The 20,588-nt window shown below is 44.9% G+C and overlaps 1 protein-coding gene across 1 annotated transcript; it reads right to left on the bottom strand.

The window, feature by feature from the left end:
• Positions 1-309: 309 nt before the first annotated feature.
• EED (embryonic ectoderm development) lies at positions 310-13,465 on the bottom strand. Its single transcript, XM_056858079.1, has 12 exons — positions 13,307-13,465; positions 10,472-10,624; positions 8,250-8,342; positions 6,601-6,666; positions 5,212-5,337; positions 5,043-5,124; positions 4,262-4,353; positions 3,869-4,002; positions 2,574-2,679; positions 1,849-2,007; positions 955-1,028; positions 310-485 (listed from the first exon to the last, which is right to left on the bottom strand). Exons 1-12 carry the CDS (start codon positions 13,448-13,450, stop codon positions 359-361), a joined length of 1,356 nt encoding a protein of 451 aa, XP_056714057.1. The 5' UTR covers positions 13,451-13,465; the 3' UTR covers positions 310-358.
• Positions 13,466-20,588: the final 7,123 nt, after the last annotated feature.

Genomic DNA, 20,588 nt, shown 5'->3' with positions numbered 1-20,588 from the left:
GGCAGATGTCAGGCCTTACTCTGAGCCTCTTCAAATGGTCACCAAAAAAGGACATGGTGATACAGAACATCACAAGGGGAAAAACCTGACAGGTTGCCAAGCATTCGCACTGAATTTAAAATGGTCGAGAAACCAAACTTTTACAAAAATATTTTTATTAAAAAGCAGCAGATTCCAAACAGGACAATGACTTCTACCAAAACCAAAATGTAAACATGGCTAGTTTTGTGTGATCGCAGGGACAGACTACGCAAAGCAGTTATCATACTAGCAGGACAGCTAATTCTCTTGACACAAAAAGCAATATATATATAGATATATATAGAGACGCGTTCTGTACTTTGAAGTTCGAAGACGGTCACCGCAGCCTGTCCCAGCGCCAGATACTGGCGTCGTCGCACACGGCTATAAGGATACTGCTGTCTCTGCTGAAGCTGGTTTGTCGGATTGCAGCAGCACACTTGGCATGAGTAAGAGTTGTACACCTGTTGAAAAAATTAAGATTGTAAGAATGAGGTCTGTCTTTCTCATCATTCACTTTCAGGGTTCACAGCATTGTTACAGGAAAGATGGGCAATACAGAACACTATAGATGTAGGGGCAGAACTTCACCAGCACGATATCTGTGCATTCTCCAGAGGAGGGACACTACTCTCGCCTGCTTTCCAAGCAACCCCGAGTTTTTAACCTGCTAGTACAGAACTCTCATTTTTCCCAGCTGCAATAAGGCACAGTTCGGATACCATGCGAAACCACAGCCTGTTTTAAAATATGGCTAGCTCGTAAAACTCCCTAGAAGCTAAAATTACTAAACTGAGGCCTAAAATGACTCCCTTATACTGATTTCTCTGGCAAAAAAAGTTGTGAACTGTACTTTTTATATAGCTTTGTATATTAGGGTACAAAGAAGTCCTTGCCATGTCATGCATGAAAGCAAGCTAGTCAAATACTCACTTGGCCTTATGAGGATCTTCTATTTCTAAGTCCCAAACGTAGAGTTTGCCAACTTGATTGCCCAATGCCAACATCTGCAAAAGGACAGAAGACACGTGCAGCCAAACACTAATGTGGAAAACAGGAGCATTCAGGCAATCCCAAAATTACATCGTGAGGAGGAGGAGGAGAGTTGTTTTTTATATACCAATTTTCTCTTATCACTTAAAAAAGAATCAAACCAGCTTACAATAGCTTTCCCTTCCTCTCCCCACAACAGACACCCTGTGAGGTAGGTAAGGCTGAGAGTTTGGAGAGAGCTGTGACTAGCCCAAGGTCACCCAGCTGGCTTCATGTGGAGGAGTGGGGAAACCAACCCGGTTCACTAGATTAGCCTCCACCGCTCATTTGGAGGTGTGGGGAATCGAACTTGGCTCTGCACATCAGACTCCACGCTCCATACCACCATCCGTAACCACTACACCACGCTGGCTCTCTTTACATTTGAGACAGTTGGTGCAACTTCCCTGCAGCCCTTAACCTTATCAGAAGACAAAAGCTATTTCTCTCAGATCTATAGTCCCAGATCCTTGGCAACTGGTAGCTGAGCAGAGCTTTCTGGCAGAGAAGGAGGGAGGAGTCAAGCAAGATCCCAGAAGCAACTCCTCTGGTGCCCTATGGATGAAGCCAGAAGAGTCTTCCCCCTTGCCGTGATAACCTTCCAGAGAAGGAGGGGCAGCCACTTCCCGGCAGTCCTCTGGCAGAGTCCAGAGCATTTTGCTCCTCATTATTTTGTTTACTAAATCTGGATTTATCTCTATACACTCCAGCATGGCTCATCCCCTCTCTGTGCCCCCTTCTTGCCTAGGACGGTTTTGACAAAAACTAATGCCCAGTTTTATCTTGCATTCTTACCTTTTGCCAGAAGTCCATCGAAAACCTCATATACCAAATATCACACTGACTGTAATCAAATCGGCCTAAAATAGTCACATTAGATTCACTGGGCTTAATTTTATCGATATTGTCTTCCATTTTGCCGGGCTTCCAACACACAATGGCATTTTCACAGGACTGTGGACAAATGAGAGGGAAAAAAATCCATGAAACACTCAAACTTATCAATACTGTAAACCACAAAGAAAAATTTGTAGGTTATGGACTGTTGGGTTCATCAGACAATCAATCACATTTTGAGAAGAATAGTAGCTGATGGAAGAAAGATGAAGAAGAAGAGTTGGTTTTTATACCTTGGTTTTCTCTACCTTTAAGGAGTCTCAAACTGGCTTACAATCACCTTCCCTTTCCCTCTCCACAACAGACACCTTATAAGGTAAGTGGGGCTGAAAGAGTTTGGAGAGGACTGTGACTAGCCCAAGGTCACCCAGCAGGCTTCATGTGTAGGAGTGGGGAAACCAACCCAGTTCACCAGATTAGAGTCCGCTGCTCACGTGGAGGAGAGGGGAATCAAACCAGGTTCTTCGGATTAGAGTCCACCACTCTTAACCACCACACCACGCCATCCCATTTATTCTCCAAATGCTCTTGCCCTATCAATTAAATGGGTTTGCAGTTTTTTTCCTTCTGCAAATCAAACACAAAGTGTAAACAACACTGTTTAAAAACTGAAGTCATCATACCTTGGAAAGTATCAGATCCCCTAACCATCGTACGCAGTCTACATAATTCCTATGTATGTCTCTGGTAGAGAAGTCAGGAAAGTGAATTTTTTGTGACACAAACGGCCTGTGGAGAAGAAAATGGACAGAGCCGATTAGCAAGCAGGGAGGGAAAAACTGCAGTGGCTTGAGATGCAATATCCCTTAATTTAAAGAGAGGCGAGATAAACCTACAACTCCTGACAGCAGACTGTCTCTAAGTAGCTATCCTGTTTTAGATACTTCAGAACTATGCTGCAGTTTTTCAAAATATCCCAACGAATTGGCTGAATGGCGCTGCCTACTTTCACCAGCTGATGCAAGGACTGAAAGGTCCAGCCCTCAGCTGTTCTTTCCCATGTGCGTCTGCTTCCTCATAGCTGGAGGTCCAAAAGACCAAAGCCCACAGACTAGCAAGTAGAGAAGGCTGCTTGGATATCTGAACCACCGGTTCCTGTCCTTCAGCCGCCAAGAGTGAGAGCCAAACGGATCACCAGCCTCACTGTGGGCCAAACTTGACAACTGTAGAGCCAGAAGAGACCCATCAGTTTGACCTGCTTCTCAGAAACCATTTGTCCCATCCTCTAATGCTCCAGGATAGAATCCACTGAACATCCAAAGAAGGAAGGAGACAAAGAGTTGGTTTTTTACATGCCGACTTTCTCTACTACTTGAGGAAGAATCAAACCAGCTTACAATCACCTTCCCCTCCCCACAACAGACACCCTGTGAGGTAGGTGGGGTTGAGAGAGTTCAGAGAGAACTGTGACTAGCCCAAGGTCACCCAGCAGGCTTCATGTGTAAGAGTGGGGAAACCAATCCAGTTCACCAGATTAGCCTCCGCTGCTCATGTGGAGGAGTGGGGAATCAGACCCGGTTCTCCAGATTAGAGTCCACTGCTCCAAACCACTACTTTTAACCACTACACCACGCTGGAGATTCCATACCCACCCAAAGAACTCTATCCAACTGCTGAGCTGCTTTTACAGTTCGAATAAAGCAGAAAACCTCTTCTAGCATTTAACTATGCTTCCTGTGATCTACCTAGGTCTATCCCTTTTTCTCTTCCCGCTTTTAAATGGGATTTTTTTTAAAAATCAGTTACCCGTTTCAGATAACACTGATGTCAAATTTCAGTAAACACCTGGTTGGCCACTGTGTGAACAGACTGCTGGACTTGATGGACCTTGGTCTGATCCAGCATGGCCTTTCTTATGTTCTTATCGGGAAGTATGGGGGGGGGGGAATACAGCGTATTAGGATAACATTGCCCATACCTGTTGGTTTTATTGGGGTTGTACTCATAGGATTCCTTGATGGCATTCATCATTCTCCTTGAATTGATTCGCCAGAGTTTTAGGGAGTGGTCCATTCCGCAAGACATGATTTTCTCACCAAGGAGATCATAATCCTGTGTGTAAGCACACACAAACACACAATATGGTTGTGACGTTCTCCATCCAATTTTTAAAATGAAACCAACGCCGAACCCTTTCCTCCCTCTTCAACTACAGCTGGAATAAACTGTACAATTATGCACAGATGCCTGCAATGACTGAACTTTGTACATTTTGCTTCTGGTCAGTTATAGCTTGGTTTGGCAAGGCGGGGTGGGGGGAGGAAGGAGACCCAGAAATGTTTTCAAGCTGTCGGGACAGTTTCCTACTTACTGCGCTCAAAACTTCATCCCGGTGCCCTTCTACTCCTCCAAATATTGCCACCAGCGTATCAGTCTGGATGTTCCACAGTCGCAATGCGTGATCTAGCAAAATCAACACAAACTAGATTTCAGCTTTTATGTCCTGAAATTAAAGTAATAACCAATAGAAAAAGCCCATGCTATGACTAACTAATGGTTTGCCCTGTAACAAAATACTATTTACAAAACATTTTAGGGAGACACAACATTTGAGTACTTATCACACACACACCCCTTATATAAGTGGAAATGCCTTCTGCAAGAGAGCCAGCATGGTGTAGTGGCTAAGGTTTCAAACTAGGATCTGGGAGAGCCAGGTTCGAATCCCCACTCTGCCACGGAAACTTGCTGGGTGACCTTGGGCCAGTCACACTCTCAGCCTCAACTCTGGCAAGCATTTGGATGGCACAGCCTCACACCGGCGTTCAGACGGCGCACTTCTGTGTGCTGTCCTCCCGGGAGTGTTCCCAGGGTGTTCCAGTGCAGGGCCTGAGGAGGGGCCGCCTTTAGGCAGCCTCCAAAGCCCTTTCGGCCCAGGAATGCCCCCTTTCCTTTTCCCCCCCGAGATAAGCCACCTTTTTAGGTCACCGGTGCAGCCCTTCCACTCAGGAATGGGCTTCCCGAGTACTTTCTGCAATAATTTTTTGCGCCACTTAGCAGATTGTGTCCTTCTCTTGCTTTTTACCCACCCTTTTGGTTCTTCACAGTATTATGCCCTTTACGGAATATCACAAAGAAACTATTTCTCATACCTTTGCTTACAGACAGAAGAAGATTTGGGTCCCTCGGGTGAAATTTCAGTTCGTTGATCGCATTTCCGTGGCCCACATAGTGCTACAACAGAAATCGAGAGATCAGGTTTTACCCTCAACGTGTTTCTCATGAAAAAAATCTGCACCCCTGCAAGTCGGTCAAACTCACCTTTATGCACTGCATCGTTATAGGATTAATTATCCTAATGATGCCTCTGGAGCCAGCCACAGACAGCAGCGGATGGCTCGTGTTGCTATCATAGGTCCATGCACAAGTATAAAAGTTTTCATCTGCCTGATGCATAAAGTCAAGGAGTACACAAACAGCTGGGGACTTCCTTTCGGCCAATCAAGCAATTAACATTTCTGAATTTGCTGGCGTACAGGAGAAAAGCCATAATTCAATACAAGTAAATTCCCTTAAACAAATTCCACAAGTAATTCTGCAAACGACACAAAAAGAAAAAGAAAAAAAAGAACAAAGCCAGCCAAGAAGAGAGATGAATGGGGAGTATGTAAGGGCATTATTTATTTTATTAGCTTTCTACCCTGCCCTTTCCCAGCACAAGCCTACGTGCAACCCTGGAAATTCTGGAGCTCAAAATACAGATCCTACAACTAGGGAGATGGGAAGCTGAGAGAGGATTGTGAGTGACTTTTATGGGTCAGGCAGACAAAGTTGACAAAGAAATATGACACAGGTACAAAATAGAAATTTGAAAAATAAGAGATCTTTTATGCTAGTCAGAGAAGCCAAGGCCATGCATTTGAAAATACTCCCTTGCTTCTCCCTCCCTTCCTCCCGTGCCCTCATTCCCTCTAAAATGCATAAGGACCTCTGTGCCAGGATAAAGACCAGAGCCCCACCTGCACACAGGCCTTCCACTGCCATCTCGGGAGCGACAAGAAGAAGGTTTTCTCTACCAAAAGGAGTCTCAAAGCAGCTTACAATCACAATCCCTTCCTCTCCCCACAACAGAAATCTTGTGAGGAAGGTGGGGCTGAAAGAGTCTGAGAGAACTGTGACTAGCCCAAGGTCACCCAGCAGGCTGCATATGGAGGAGTGGGGAATCAAACCCGGTCTACCATTCTTAACCACTACACCACACTGGTTTCCAGACTTAGCAAGGAGAACTCTGGCCATCCATAGCAAGCAACTAGGGGCCCCATCTAAGGGCCCGTGCTGCCTGCGCGGAGCAGTTTAAACCCCCCGCCCATCAGCTGTTCGTTAGGCAGCTGGGCGGGGGGGATTTGTGGCAGAGCCACACTCAAGGGGCCCAAGAGCCGCATGCGGCTCACGAGCCGCTCCTTACCAACCCCTGACCTAAACAAAAACAGCTGGGACATTTAATGAAGATTTTGACTTTAAAGAAGAGCGGTACTACAGTTCATTATTTCTAACCACAACTGTTAATGAATGAAATGGACCGGGATGGGCCCATTGGGACCTGAGTGACATCTAATATGCAAGAATCAGTTTTGGTAAAAGCCATCAAGCAAAGAAATTGCTGATTCCCTTCAGAAACAAGCCCTAGAGGTACGTTAGAAAAAAAGATACATCAGCATCTACGTAAGACTGCAGCAACCGGATTTCTCCTTGGGAATGACATTCATATAATGTAACCTGAAGGAAGAGAACACAAGAAGTTAGATTTATGTACTGGAAATTGGTTGGCTATAGAAACCAGGAACTAAACATTGTCTAAATGAACTCTCTCCTATCTCCAATGACTAAAAATTCTTTAATCTATGTTCACTCAGTCTTATCAGGCCAGAAATGTGCTTAAGCAGCCTGTGTGATATGATCCTATCCTAAACCTTTCCTTCCCCCATATGTCCTGGGTCCATTGCCCCCTCCCTGAGACTGGTATTACAGGCATGACACTGTGACAATTAGCCCAACCATACCATCATCGCTCCCTACACAGGAAACTGGTCGCTGAAGTTAGAATCATAGAATTACAGCATGCTAAGGTTTTATTATGTTTTACAATGTTTTTAAATGTGTTAGATTGTTTTATTTATATTTTAAGTAAGTTTATATATATTTAATTGTGTTGGTAGCTGCTCTGAGCCCAGCCTGGCTGGGGGAGGGCAAGGTACAATAATAATTAATAATTATTTATTATCATAATAATAATAATTATTATATCTTAACTCACCCCACTCCCAACACTCCCCACAGAGAAAGCTAAGGAAGGGACCACAGCTTTGCAAGCTCCCCAAGAAATCAGTCTCCATAGAGAAAACAAAAAGGTAAAATGTGCCATTGAGGCGCAACTGACTGACGGAGACCCCAGGAGGTGGTTTGCCATTGATGTCTGCTGCATAGCAGCCCAAGTCTTCCTTGGTGGTTTCCCATCCAAGTACTGACCCTGCTTAGCTTCTGAGCTCTGAAGGGCTGCTACACAGAGAAATTACACAGGAAACATTGCTGTTGCTGGCACTGAAATGATGTTCTTTAGTTACAGACAAGCATCTGACTCTGAGATGAATGGCCTGGTAAACAATTAAAAGGCAGCAGTTAAAGGACGCTTGCTGTTCTGGGGTGTGTGCAGGTTTTTCATAACCTTGACCACCTGGCTGTCCCTCACTGGGCTCGAGCAGTTCCTCCGTTGCCAAAAATAGTTTAACTATCTTCCAAAGAGCATACCACTTTATGAAGACAGCAAAACGTTATTTCAAACAAATGTCTGAAATATCTGAAATCTGTTCTTAGAATTCTCTGACTCAACCCAGCCACCATTAATGTAGGAATGGGGAATCAAACCTGGTTCTCCAGATTAGAGTCCTCCGCTCTTAACCACTACACCACGCTGCACAATTTTGCCATTGTGTTACAGAATCTAATTTTAAAAAAAACATTATTTTCATACAACAGTTAAGAATAAAACTCTTCCTTGCTCTGATCTTTGAAAGCTTGACTTTTTACTGGCTGACAAGCACCAGAAATTAACAACTCAGTCATCAAACTATGTTTTAGTGTTCTCAAACTCTGATGTCATCAACTGTTTTTTTGTGACTGCTCTATTTCTCTTGCCGTTGGTTTCTAATGTTACGGCCAATAGCTGATGGAAACAAACTTAAAAAAAATACAATTACAATGTAACTTAATATTTTTAACATGACAGCAAGGATATAAGCCCTTGGAAAGCAGACAAAGCAGCCTGGGAATGACAGAAGGACAAGTTTTAATACACCACTCACTCTGTTGCTGCCAACCGTGGCAAACACGAGAGGGTCACCTTCCTTGCTGTGCCAATTGAACTGAACTCCAAACAGCGGCTGACTGTGGTCTTCCTGAAAAAGGAAAAGCAGAACTGAGATGAAGATTCAAATCACAAGCAACATAGGCCCAACGTTAAGCAATTCCAGCAACAAAACTTTCCCTAGGCTTCCATAACTCTTTATATATCTGACAAAGGAGGCAGGATGGAGATGGTGAAAAGGGGCTGCTGCCGAAAACTGATTTCTGGAGTCATGCTCTTGATGATCACATTTAAGTACGCTTGCTGGTGCTGTGATGTCATCAAGTGATTTTCCCCACTCCTCCCGAAACAGCATGCAACATTTACTGAAGCTATTTTAAAAAAAATTCTGCATCTCCTAAGACAGGATTCTCTACATGGTGCCCACAGGTGCCACGGCACCCACCAACTCCTTCACTGGCACCTGCCAAGTGTTTTTGAAAGGGGGCAGAGCCAGGAGGGGTTTTTACCAGCAGTGCTTCTGATTGGTCCCTGGAGATTTGACGGGCTGGGCAGATTTTAAGAAGGTGCCACCACAGCACAAGTATCTTCACTGCATGACTGAAGGTAAGTTATGTGTAAATGTTTTTCAACAATATGTTCATTTTAAAGGGCATCCTGCTAAAACATACCTTCTGTTGAAGAGTTACTGTTACAGTTCTGCGTAACTTCACTACTTATCTCCATCTCCGGTGGCAGCCATTTTGTTGTTGCGCACACCACTGTGGCAAGTTGGTGCAGGATACTAGAGTCCTCACAGGCTTCATTTTACATTTCTAGCCACTAACACGCGCTTGAATATTCGTGAACAGTTGCTGGTGACATCTCAGGAACCAGATTTTGTTTGGGGGGGCAAATAGGGCTTTCATATTGACCAAGCACATGCTTCTGCATAGCTCCTTGAGCCGGTCAGTAGCTTGCGATGGCAGAAGACACTCAGAAAACTGAATGTTTGCTTATTTTGTATTATTTATTCTGAACAGGAAATCTGTGCAACCCTTGGCAAGTAGCAGAATCACAGAGTTGGAAGGGACCACCAGGGTTATCTGGTCCAACCCCCTGCACAATGCAGGAAATTTACAACTACCTCCCCCCACCCCAAGTGACCCCTACTCCATGCCCAGAAAATGGCCAAGATGCCCTCCCTCTCATCATCTGCCTAGTACAATGTGCCTCCCAATGTATACGCTCAAAATAAAGAGTGTGCCTGCTTTAGAAGCTGTAAAGAGAGTATAACCCCAACCACCACCACCCATGCATCCTTTCCAGGAAAGAACAAACATTTCTCACAGATCTTCAGGCAGGGACATACTTCTACGCTTTCCCCAGAGATCTTTTTCAAGTAACACGAAGTCTTAATCATCAGGTAAGAATGTTTGTCCCAAGATGTACTTCCCCTCCTGAGCAACTATTTCATACATGATCTGTATTTTAGTACTCTATACTGGTGGTTACTTTTTTTGAAGCCTGAAGTTAAAAAAGAAAGTCTCCACACCCTTCAATTTCCTGTTAGCTGTGACAATATAGCCTTTCCTGTTATTTAAACTTAATTTGAACACACTCCTCAGAAAGGGCACAAAAAAATGTAAAGCCAGTATTTCAGACCAATTTACGTCAGTGTTCTATGCCTTTAAAAGGAACACTTCTCCAAAAAGCAAGACCAAAACATCATGTTCACATTCAATAAGTAATAAGATGTGATTTTTTAAAATCCCAGGTATTAATAATTCAAATTTCTTATTTGAATTACTTATTTTCTCCCAGACGCCTACAAAATGTACTTAGGATGCAGAAACAGCAACGAATTTAGAGAGGGGGAAAATAACTGGGCATATTCTTGGAGTGTGTATGTATGAATATCTGTGTAGTTATGAAGATATTGTATCTATTCAGACCCTCTATTTCAGAGTCACACTCCCTCTTAATAGAAGATTCTAGCAACCACTGTTTTCTCAAAGCCCTTCTTCGGAATGCCCACAGCCATCTAACGGGCAGCTGCAGAAAACAAAATGGGGAGCTAAATAAATTCTTGGTCTGATCTAGCACATCTCTTCTTCATCGGATCACAGAACAAGAACAAATATCTACCAGCATTTTTCAGATGTCAGCAGTAAAACCCATCTTCATTCCAACACTGATACACAAAAGCAGACATCTCATGGATTTTAAGAGTACAAATACCTTGAGACTGTTGACACACTTGAAGGAATATTTGCATTTCTTCGACTTCCATTTTCCTTTCCCCCAGCTTTTCCTTCCTGGAGCATTGGGAGTGTTTGTGGGTGTGTCAGGGCGTTCCGTGTTAGTACCGCTCTCTATACTAACAGCATCATCCTAAGAATGTAACACACAATTAACAGAAGACTCAGATTAAAAACAAACTAACTCCTGTGTAGAACATTCCCCACCTTCTCTAGAATTGTCAGGGAAACTTGTTCACTATGAAGTAACACTAGGAAGTTGAGTATTCCAAAGACAGAGTCCCATATCAAGCAACTGCAAAGCTACTAGGGTCAGACAATTCAAATTCCTGGAATAAGGGGGCAGTTTCATGTTCCTATCTCAGAAACTTTCTGCCTGTAGTAGAAAAAAGCAAGAGTCCTGTGACAACTTAAAGAGTAACAAAATTTCTGGCAGGGTATGAGCTTTCATGAACTACTGTTCACTACTTCTGGAGCTTACGAAAGCTCATACTCTGCCAGGAATTTTGTTAGTCTTTAGGGTGCTACTAGACTTGCTCTTTTCTACTGCTGCAGACAGACTAACAGATGTCTACCCGTTATAATTAATTCATAGGGTTGCCATAAGTCGGAAGCATCTTGATGGCATTTAACAGAGAGATGAAATCAAGTCTGATCTCTCCCTAGAAATTACAATGACTAAACTGAGGCTATCCTACTTTGATCACATTATGAGAAGACTCATTGGAAAAGACAATAACACTAGGAAAAGTTGAAGGTGGCAGGAAAAGAGGAAGACCCAACATGAGATGGATTGATTCTATAAAATAAGCCACCGCCCTCCGTTTGCAAGACCTGAGCAAAGCTGTTAATGATAGGATGATTTGGAAGACATTAATTCACAGGGTCACCATAAGCTGGAAGCAACTTGAGGGCACTTAAGATGCACAGATGAAATCAAGCCTGATCTCTCCCTCAAAGCTAAAATGACTAAACTGAGGCTATTGTACTTTGGTCACATTATGAGAAGACAAGAGTCACTGGAGAAGACAATCATGCTAGGAAAAGTTGTGTGTGTGTAAAGCGCCGTCAAGTCGAAGCCGACTTATGGCAACCCCTTATGGGGTTTTCAAGGCAAGACACTAGCAGAGGTGGTTTGCCAGTGCCTTCCTCTGCACAGCAACCCTGGTATTCCTTGGTGGTCTCCCATCCAAATACTAACCAGGACTGACCCTGTTTAGCTTCTGAGATATGACAAGATCAGGCTAGCCTGGGCCATCCAGGAAAAGTTGTAGGCAACAAGAAAAGAGGAACATGAGATGGATTTTGATCACAATGGGTAGCTGTGTTAGACTATCTCTAGCAGTACAAACCAACAAAAGTCCAATAGCATCTTAAAGACTAACAAAATTTCTGGCAGGGTATAAGCTTTCGTGAGCCATAGCTCACTTCTTCAGATACAGCTCAAATTTGACTCCATCTATCCTTAAGTAGAGATGAGTGAATTAGACACAGAATGGCAATGTAAATGTCAAAAGCAAGTAAATTACATTAGCAGGTGTGATTGGATTAGGTGTGATATGCAGAGGGGTAGTAGGCGTGGAGAAATTAGCATTGGTAATGAGACAGGAATAATAGAATCAGAGTTGGAAAGAACCAACCAGGGTCATCTAGTCCAATCCCCTGCACAATGCAGGAAATTCCAAACTACCTCCCCCCACACACACCCCACTCCATGCCCAGATGGTCAAGATGCCCTCCTGCTCATGAACTGCCCAAGGTTATAGGATCAACATTGCTGACAGATGGCCATCAAGTCTCTGCTTAAAAACCTCCAAGGAAAGAGAGCTCACGACCTCCCAGATCTCTATTAAATCCAGGAGAATGCATGGTCTTGGGCTTCATTATTTGTTGCAATTCAGCAGCCTCTCTTTCTAACCTCCCTCTGAAATCAGCAACTGAGATGGATGGACTCTATAAACCACTGGTTCCCAACCAGGGGTCCGTGGACCCCCAGGGGTCCGCGAGAACTAAATTAAGGTCCGCGAAACAAAGTTATAAACCCATAATAAATTAATATTTTCAATTAAAAGTTCTCTATTATAAAAATATATATTCAAATATTATTCTAAGCTTAATGTTTAACTAACAATTATGATTAAAGTTTATTTTCAAATTCTTGGAATTTTTATTTTGAACCTTGGGGTCCCTGCACTGAACAAAAAAGTCCTAGTGGTCCCTGGTCAAAAAAAGGTTGGGAACCACTGCTATAAAGGAAGCCGCGGCCCTCCGTTTTGCGAGACTTGAGCAAGGCTGTTAAGGAAAAATTTTTTTAACAGTGCGGTTCCTCAGTGGAATGGGCTTCCTCGGGAGGTGGTGAGCTCTCCTTCCCTGGAGGTTTTTAAGCAGAGGCTAGATGGCCACCTGTCAGCAGTGCTGATTCTGTGACCTTAAGCAGATCATGAGAGGGGGGGCATCTTTGGCCATGGGGCAGGGGTCACTGGGTATGTGGGGGGGGGAGGTAGTTCTGAATTTCCTGCATTGTGCAGGGGGTTGGACTAGATGTCCCTGGTGGTCCCTTCCAACTCTATGCTTCTAAGGATAGGAGAATATTAATACAGAAGGACCCTTAACACGGATAAATAATGCAACTACAATCCGTTAAAGGGCCCCTCCTCCCCTGGAAACCGAGGCTCCCACGAGGCCGCCGGACGTCCCCCGAAGCCTCTCCTCCCGCCAAGCCAGGCGCCTCCGAGGCAGCCCCCCCCCACCCGTTGCTAGGAGACGCGCTAGGCCCGAAGCCTGCCCTCCCTTCCCCCCCGAGCGGCCTCCTCACGTTCTCGTCCCCGGACAGGTCCCCGGGGTTGCTGTTCTCGTCGCTGCTCAGCTTCTGCTTCTTGGCGGGCATCTCCGCCCCCGCCGCCCCGGAGGCGGCAGCGGGCTCGCCCCGGCCTCCGCCTCCCCTTCTCCGCTCAGACATCTTCCCCGCCCCCCACCCCCGGGCGCTGCCGTAAAGCGCCGGACGCGGCGTGGAGGACGAGCCCGAGCCAACCGCTCCTCCCGCGAGGCGCATGCGCGAAAGGGGGAGGGCGGGGCGGCTCGGGGCTCTCCTCGGCCACGCCGCCGTGAAGCGCGGCCGGCCGGCGTCGTAAAGAACGAAGCCACGCTGCTGAAAAACGAGCGAGTCGAGGGAAGGAGCGGCGTTTGTTGGCCGCGGGGTGTTGGGGACGCTGGCGCTGTTCCGCCACTGGGGGCGCGCGTTGCTGGGGATTTTGCAAGCCCCATTGAACACCGTGGCGCTGCCTTTCCCAGTAAACTTTTTTTTTTAATATATCTTTTATTGCATTGGAGGTCATTTTACATCTCCATACCTTTATCTCCATACACACTCCAAGAATATGCCCAGTTAATTTCCCCCTTTCCCCTCCCTTTCCCTTCCCCCATGGAGCAATCTATAATATCATATTTTCATATTTTCAGCCATGAGCATAGCCTTTTTAGTTTTACTAAAGTCTCTTCGTTGGCGTCTCCTCTTTTCACCCAATTAATGTATGGGTTCCACTTACTCTTCAATTCCATTTCTTCTGTTTCTCCCATCATCTGTTGTTTTAAGTATCCCAATACATCTGTTTGCACGTATTCGAACACATAATTATTCCACCTGTCCATAGTCCACTTTGTTTTATCTTTCCATCCAAAAGCTATAACTGCGTGAGCCGCTAATATCATCGCTTTAAACATCTCTTGTTCACTCTTTTCTACCTTCTCACACCCCATTATTCCCATAAACATCAGGTCTACAGTTACTTGAAGTGTAATCTTAAACAATTCTCTAATTTTACTAAGTATTTTGTTCCGCCTTTCCCAGTAAATAAGCTCGGGGTTGTTTTGCCTATAGCAGGGGTGGGGGACCTTTTTTTCGCCAGGGGCCATTTGGATATTTATAACCTCATTCGCGGGCCATACAAAATCATCAACTCAAAAATGAGCCGATCAAGACTCAAGCAGACAGCTGCCCCAGATGATCCGCCACCCACCCACCCCCCGCAGAGGCAAACAGGCAGGCATCCAACCGGTGGCACACTCGCCCACCTGGTGGCACAGGATGGTCTGTTGCACCAGCCAGGCGTAGCCACACGCTGGAGTTGCGCCTGCTTGCACGATAGGGGCGGGATTCTACAGGTGGCTCCTGCTACCTCCGCCTGCAGGGATGAAATAAGGACAAATGACAAAGTTATAGGAGTGTAGATGAACTAAATATCTGAACTCATGAATATCGGTTTCTGATATGTGAGATTTCTTCTTGCGAGGGGTATTCTTGCAAAGGAATGGAAGCTGGAATACACCACCAATAACCTGAATCACTACAGTTAATTCTACCACCTCAGCTTCCTGCATGAGTGAAAAAACCTAGTAGGTAATGTGTTGGGATGGAGAAATTAGTGTCATAATTAGGCTTGCCAATCGCCAGGTGGCACATGGAGATCTCCCGCTTTTACAACTGATCTCCAGACTACAGAGATCAGTTCCCCTGGAGAAAATGGCTGCTTTGAAGGGTGGACTCTATGGCATTGTACTGTGCTGAGGTCCCTCTCCTCCCTAAACCCTGCCCTTCCCCATGCTCCATCCCCAAAATCTCCAAGTATTTCTCAACCCTGAGCTGGCAACCCAGGTCATAACAGTTGAGAGAGAGAAAAATTGCACTTTTCACAGACTATAAACGGGGACATGAACACATGAAGCTGCCTTATACTGAATCAGACCCTTGGTCCATCTAAGTCTAAGCTTTAAGAGGGGAGTGGACATATTCATGGAGGGAAGAGGTATTCATGGCTATTAGTTAAAATGGATACTAGTTGTGCTGCATACCTATTCTCTCAAAGGAGCAGGCCTATTATATTCGGTGCTGTGGAACACAGGCAGGATGGTGCTGCTGCAGTCGTCTTGTTTGTGGCTTCCTAGAGGCACCTAGTTGGCCACTGTGTGAACAGACTGCTGGACTTGATGGGTCTTGGTCCGATCCAGCAGGGCCTTTCTTATGTTCTTAAGTCAGTATTGTCTACTCAGACAGCTCTCCAGGGTCTCAGGCAGAGGTCTTTCACATCACCTACTTGCCTAGTCCCTTTTACTGGAGATGCCGACGAATGAACCTGGGACCTTCTGCATGCCAAGCAGATGCTCTACCATTGAGCCACATGCTTTTTTTTACTGCTCACCCTAAGCAAAGATTTGCCAGCCTTCCTACCCCTCAATATTGCTTTTAATAATAGAACCTCGGGGCGGGGGAACCAAACCTCCTCAAAGTACCTTCACAGAACAGACTAAAAATGTAGCGCTCCAGCACTGTAATTATCAAATTGTACAGTGCCAGGTAAGTGCCAATTTTTTAAATCTTTTTTTATCTGAAGTTGCCAGGAAAGATACCCTCAGGCTGCAAAGGAAGAGGCATTTATGCCTTAAATAGGAATTCTTTTTTCACATCTTGAATGAGTAATTTTGGAAACATCTGGAGACTTTTTAAAAAAATCGTAGTGGATGTTTCCTTTTTTCGCTCCAGGCATATTATAACGCCCACACACTTTCATAATGGGATATGAATGCTACTGGTTAGAAGTCAGGGATTTTAACCACAGAGCTTTTATTGTCGTGAGGATCTCTTGCAAAAGCTTTTTAATCAGTCACATAATGGTGCGGGTTCCCTGTCTATTCAGATCAAAGCCGCTGCCTTATACCAAATGGGATTAATAGAACATCCGTTTGATTCTCTCCACTGAGGGTGACCTCATTCGGACTTCTTGTTCAAGGTTCTGGCAACTCTATAACCTTTCAAAATACAGATTTCGCTAGCGACATGTTCAGTGAAACCGATCCAAATCCATTCAAAGGAGCTTGACTGGAGGAGCCTGACACAAGGGAATATTAATTTGTGGATATGAGAGCTGGACCCAACATTCTGTCACACTTGGGTGTGACCAAGGTTGGATCTACGTGGGGTGTCCAAATGCACCCACAATTAAGCTTGCCAACCTCTAGGTAGGGTCTCAAGATCTCCCAAAATTACAGTTTATCTCCACACTACAGAGATCAGTTCCCCTGGAGGTAATGGCAGCTTCGGCGGGCAGACTCTATGGTATAACATAGAGTTTAGGAGAAACGGAAGTCCTAGAGGTACATCATATCCTTCCTCAAACTCCAGCATCCCCAGGCTCTACCCCCAAATCTCCAGAAATTTCCCAACCTGCAGTTGGCAACCCTAACCATTCCAGGAGCTGCAAGCAGGAAGGGAAGGGGCAGAAGTAGTTTCCACAAGCTATAGTTGCAAACTATCCAGTGAGGCCTTAGAAATCAGCTCCCCTGGAAAAAAAGAAAGCCTTGGTGGGTGGATTCTATGGCATCATAACCCACAGAGATCTCTCCCTTCCCCAAAGCCCGCTCTCTGCTGGCTCCAACCCCAAAATCTCCAGGGATTTCCCAACCTAGAGTTGGCAACCTTACCACAAGCCCCTGTTCTTGCGTTGATCACTGCTGCTGTGTCACTGGCCTCTATCCCACCCCACCCCATCTACCCTATAGACAGTGATTTTAGTATGCCCCAGCCCAGCCCAAGAAGACAAAAGTAATGACTACAGGAGAATTATTCAACTTTAAGGCTGACATTGAGGAAATTGAAATTGTTCAAGACTTTCTGTTCCTGGGCTCCATCATCAACCAAAAGGGAGACTGCAGCCAAGAAATCAGAAGGAGGTTGAGACTGAGAAGGGCAGCCATGAAGGAGCTAGAAAAGATTCTGAAGTACAAGAATGTGTTACTGGCAACCAAGATGAAGTTAATTCATGCCATCGTACTCCCTACTACTATGTATGGGTGTGAAAGCTGGACAATGAAGAAAGCTGATAGGAAGAAAGTAGATTCCTTGGAAAGGTGGTGTTGGAGGAGAGTGTTACGGATACCGTGGACTGCCAAAAAAACAAAAAAGTGGGTTATAGATCAAATCAAGCCTGAACTGACCCCAGAAGCTAAAATGACTAAACTGAGGTTGTCATGCTGTGGTCACATCATGAGAAGCAAGAGTCACTGGAAAAGACAATCATGCTAGGAAAAGTTGATGGCAGCAGGAAAAGAGGAAGACGCAACAAGAGATGGATTGACTCAATAAAGGAAGCCACGGTGCTCAGTTTGCAAGACCTAAGCAAGGCTGTTAAAGATAGGATGTTTACGAGGACATTGATTCATAGGGTCGCCATGAGTCGGAAGCGATTTGATGGCACTTAACACACACACACACACACATCCCAGCCCTCCCTGTTTCCCTTCCCTTCTTTTCCTAGCAGAGATGTTTAGCTTTATAGAGAAATAGGCAGCTGAAGCTTTTCATGGCGTGGAGGTAAATAACATCAGCCGGTAAATAACATCCCATTAAGCCTCTATTATAGCGGGACAGGGGATCTCCAGGCCAGCCGGAAACTCTACACTGATCTCACCCGCTCCTGGACCGGCTTTGTAAAAGACGTGGTGAGACAGTTTCACGTAAATCTGTCTCTTTGGAGTTCTTCGATGCCATCTTCCAGAGTTATGTCCCCGCCCCCGCCCCCGAGCCTGGCCTAGGCTGGGAAAGGCGGGCTATAAGTTGCAAAATAAATACATCTCTGGAAAACCGCTATTTGTTCACCACCATATAGGGTTGCCAGATACGGGTTATGAAATACCTGGAGATTTTTGGGGTGGAGCCTTAGGAGGGTGGGGTTTGGAGAGGGGAGGGGAGGGGCTTCAATGCCATAGAGTCCAGTTGCCAAAGCGGCCATTTTCTCCAGGTGAACTGATCTCTATCAGCTGGAGATCAGTTGTAATAGCTGGAGATCTCCAGCTAGTACCTGGAGGTTGGCAACCCTGCTACCATAATAGGTTTATATGGAATTATAGGGGAGACTGATGTACCCGTTGAGCATGGATGGGAAAGAAGTGAGGGGCCTTAAATCGTCTGAGAAAATGATGCAACCAAAATTGAGAACAGAGCAGCTTCCAGTCTTCGAACCCTTCACAACGTTTGCCTCCTTTTCACAGAAACTCTTGTGGGGACAATCCAAAGGGAGTTTGCTGCTGTATCAATTCCTGTGGTTCCAAAATATTTGGACAATACTGGAAAAAATGCTGCTGTTAATAACAGCAAAGTGTCACAGCAAACAACAAAGGGATTTAGTTTTGAGTGCTCGCAGGTGGAGGGTCTTTCCGAACATTGGACGGTTTGATTCGGCATGACGAACAGCCGCAAGCCATGGAGACCGCGGTGGGCCCTCCGCTGATCACAGCTAGTCACGTCAGCTACCGGGATGAGAACTGCGTCCGGCAAAGGGATGACTGCCTCTCTGAGCTTTTGCATTACTGACCTTGTGTTGGGGATTAGATAGCGAGCTTCGTTACATGTCAGGCAGACAAGGGTTAATATTGATTGTATAGAATGCTGACCAGTTCTAGAAGATGACGAAATCTCCAATGTGTTAATTAGCTATTGGTCCGTGTTAGCTTCATTGAATACATGCTTGTTGTCACGTACACAAGTAATCTGCATTTTACTGCTTTCCTATTTCCTTTGTGTAGAAGAGAAAGCACTACCCCAGTTACATTTTGAATCTCATCCAGAGAAGATGGGACTTTTCTATCTTTTTGAAATGCCATATGCTTAAGCTTAGTAACTGCCAGAACCTATGCAGAATTTCTCACATGAAACATGGATTAAAAAACACACACACACACAGAGAGAGAGAGAGAGAGAGAGAGAGAGAGAGAATAACCATAATTTGTCTTGCTTGGTACCATTTTGATTGCAATAGGATTTTCAGCTACATTTCAGATTACAATTTCATCTTCTCTGAAACAGTGGGAATGAAGTCTGAGGCCTATAGAAGAAAACAGTAGTACCATAACTTGGCTCATTAGGGTTGCCAATCTCCAGTTACTGTTATACCAAAAAATCAGTACGAGGGCTCTGCTTTTAAACATAAGATTATATTCACCAATTGCCAGTTGTAAGTTTCCCTTATTTAAGTAACACTATATACATTGAAATCAAAATAAACATTTAAACAAGATAATACAAAGTGTTCAGTCACACCTTTCAATTTCAGAATCAGTTACTCAAGTGTAAGCTGTTAAAGAGTCCGTTACTCAAGTGTAAACTACTAGAGAGTCAAAATGAAATTCAAAAACAAACCAAGGTATAAATCATGCTGTGGCTGTCTTCTTGCAGCCAAAAGTCAAACCAAGGTGTAAATCACGCTGCGGCTGCCTTCCTGCAGCCAAAAGTCAGGGATTCTGTATGGCTTGTGAGCATCAAAGTTCAAAACAAAAAGTCATACCGGAGTTCTCCCAGTCAAGAACACCACAAAATAGAACAACGTAAAGTCCAACTCAACGACACCCTAGGTTGGTGCTCGTTTCGTGTGCTTCATCAGTAAGTTGGCTTTCCTTTTGGATATTTATCTGAATTCTTTGTCTACTGCTACTACAACTGATTTCCAGCCGATAGAGATCAGTTCACCTGGAGAAAATGGCCACTTCGGCAATCGGACTTTATGGCATTGAAGTCCCTCCCCTCTCCAAACCCTGCCCTTCTCAGGCTCCACCCAAAAAAACCTCCCACTGGTGGCGAAGCGGAACCTGGCAACCCTATGGCTCATACAGTGGCATGGTTTGAATAAATGCATCCAAAATGAACTGGAGGTAGATGGAAAAATTAAGCTGGGTGGTGGACTTTGGGCTTTGGCAAAGGCTTTTTGTTCCACTGTTAGTTTTGGTGGAAGCGATCAAGCCGGGCAGCGGATTCCTTGCTTTCCTCATAATTCAGTGCTGGTAAAATCATAATCTGCGGCCTCCAGAGGATTTGGCAGTTTGAACATAGAAACTGTGCAACGCTAATCAAAGCTACACCCTTCAAGGTACACTGAAGGCAACGGGCTTAGAAGGGTGTAACGCTCTACTTAGGACTGTACTGTAAATCTGGCACACATTGAGTCTTATCCCTTAGATCCTGTGCCAAGAAGTAATTATCCTTGTTTACATTTTTATCCCACCATTGAAGCGCAAAGTGGCATACATTGGTTCCCAGGCGCTGACCAGACCCA

The sequence above is a fragment of the Euleptes europaea genome, chromosome 12 (assembly GCF_029931775.1).
Source record: "Euleptes europaea isolate rEulEur1 chromosome 12, rEulEur1.hap1, whole genome shotgun sequence".
In the NCBI taxonomy this organism is placed as follows: domain Eukaryota; kingdom Metazoa; phylum Chordata; class Lepidosauria; order Squamata; family Sphaerodactylidae; genus Euleptes; species Euleptes europaea.
The sequence above is the reverse complement of the archived record's forward strand: the minus strand, read 5'-3'. Positions and strand labels throughout refer to the sequence as shown.

Coding starts and splice junctions, on each gene's coding strand:
- EED (XM_056858079.1), bottom strand. CDS start 13,450: ATGTCTGAGCGGAGAAGGGGAGGCGGAGGCCGGGGCGAGCCCGCTGCC. Junction 8,343..10,471: donor AGTGTGTCAACAGTCTCAAG/GTATTTGTACTC, acceptor TTCCTTTTTCAG/GAAGACCACAGTCAGCCGCT. Junction 4,003..4,261: donor GGGATGAAGTTTTGAGCGCA/GTAAGTAGGAAA, acceptor GCTTACACACAG/GATTATGATCTCCTTGGTGA.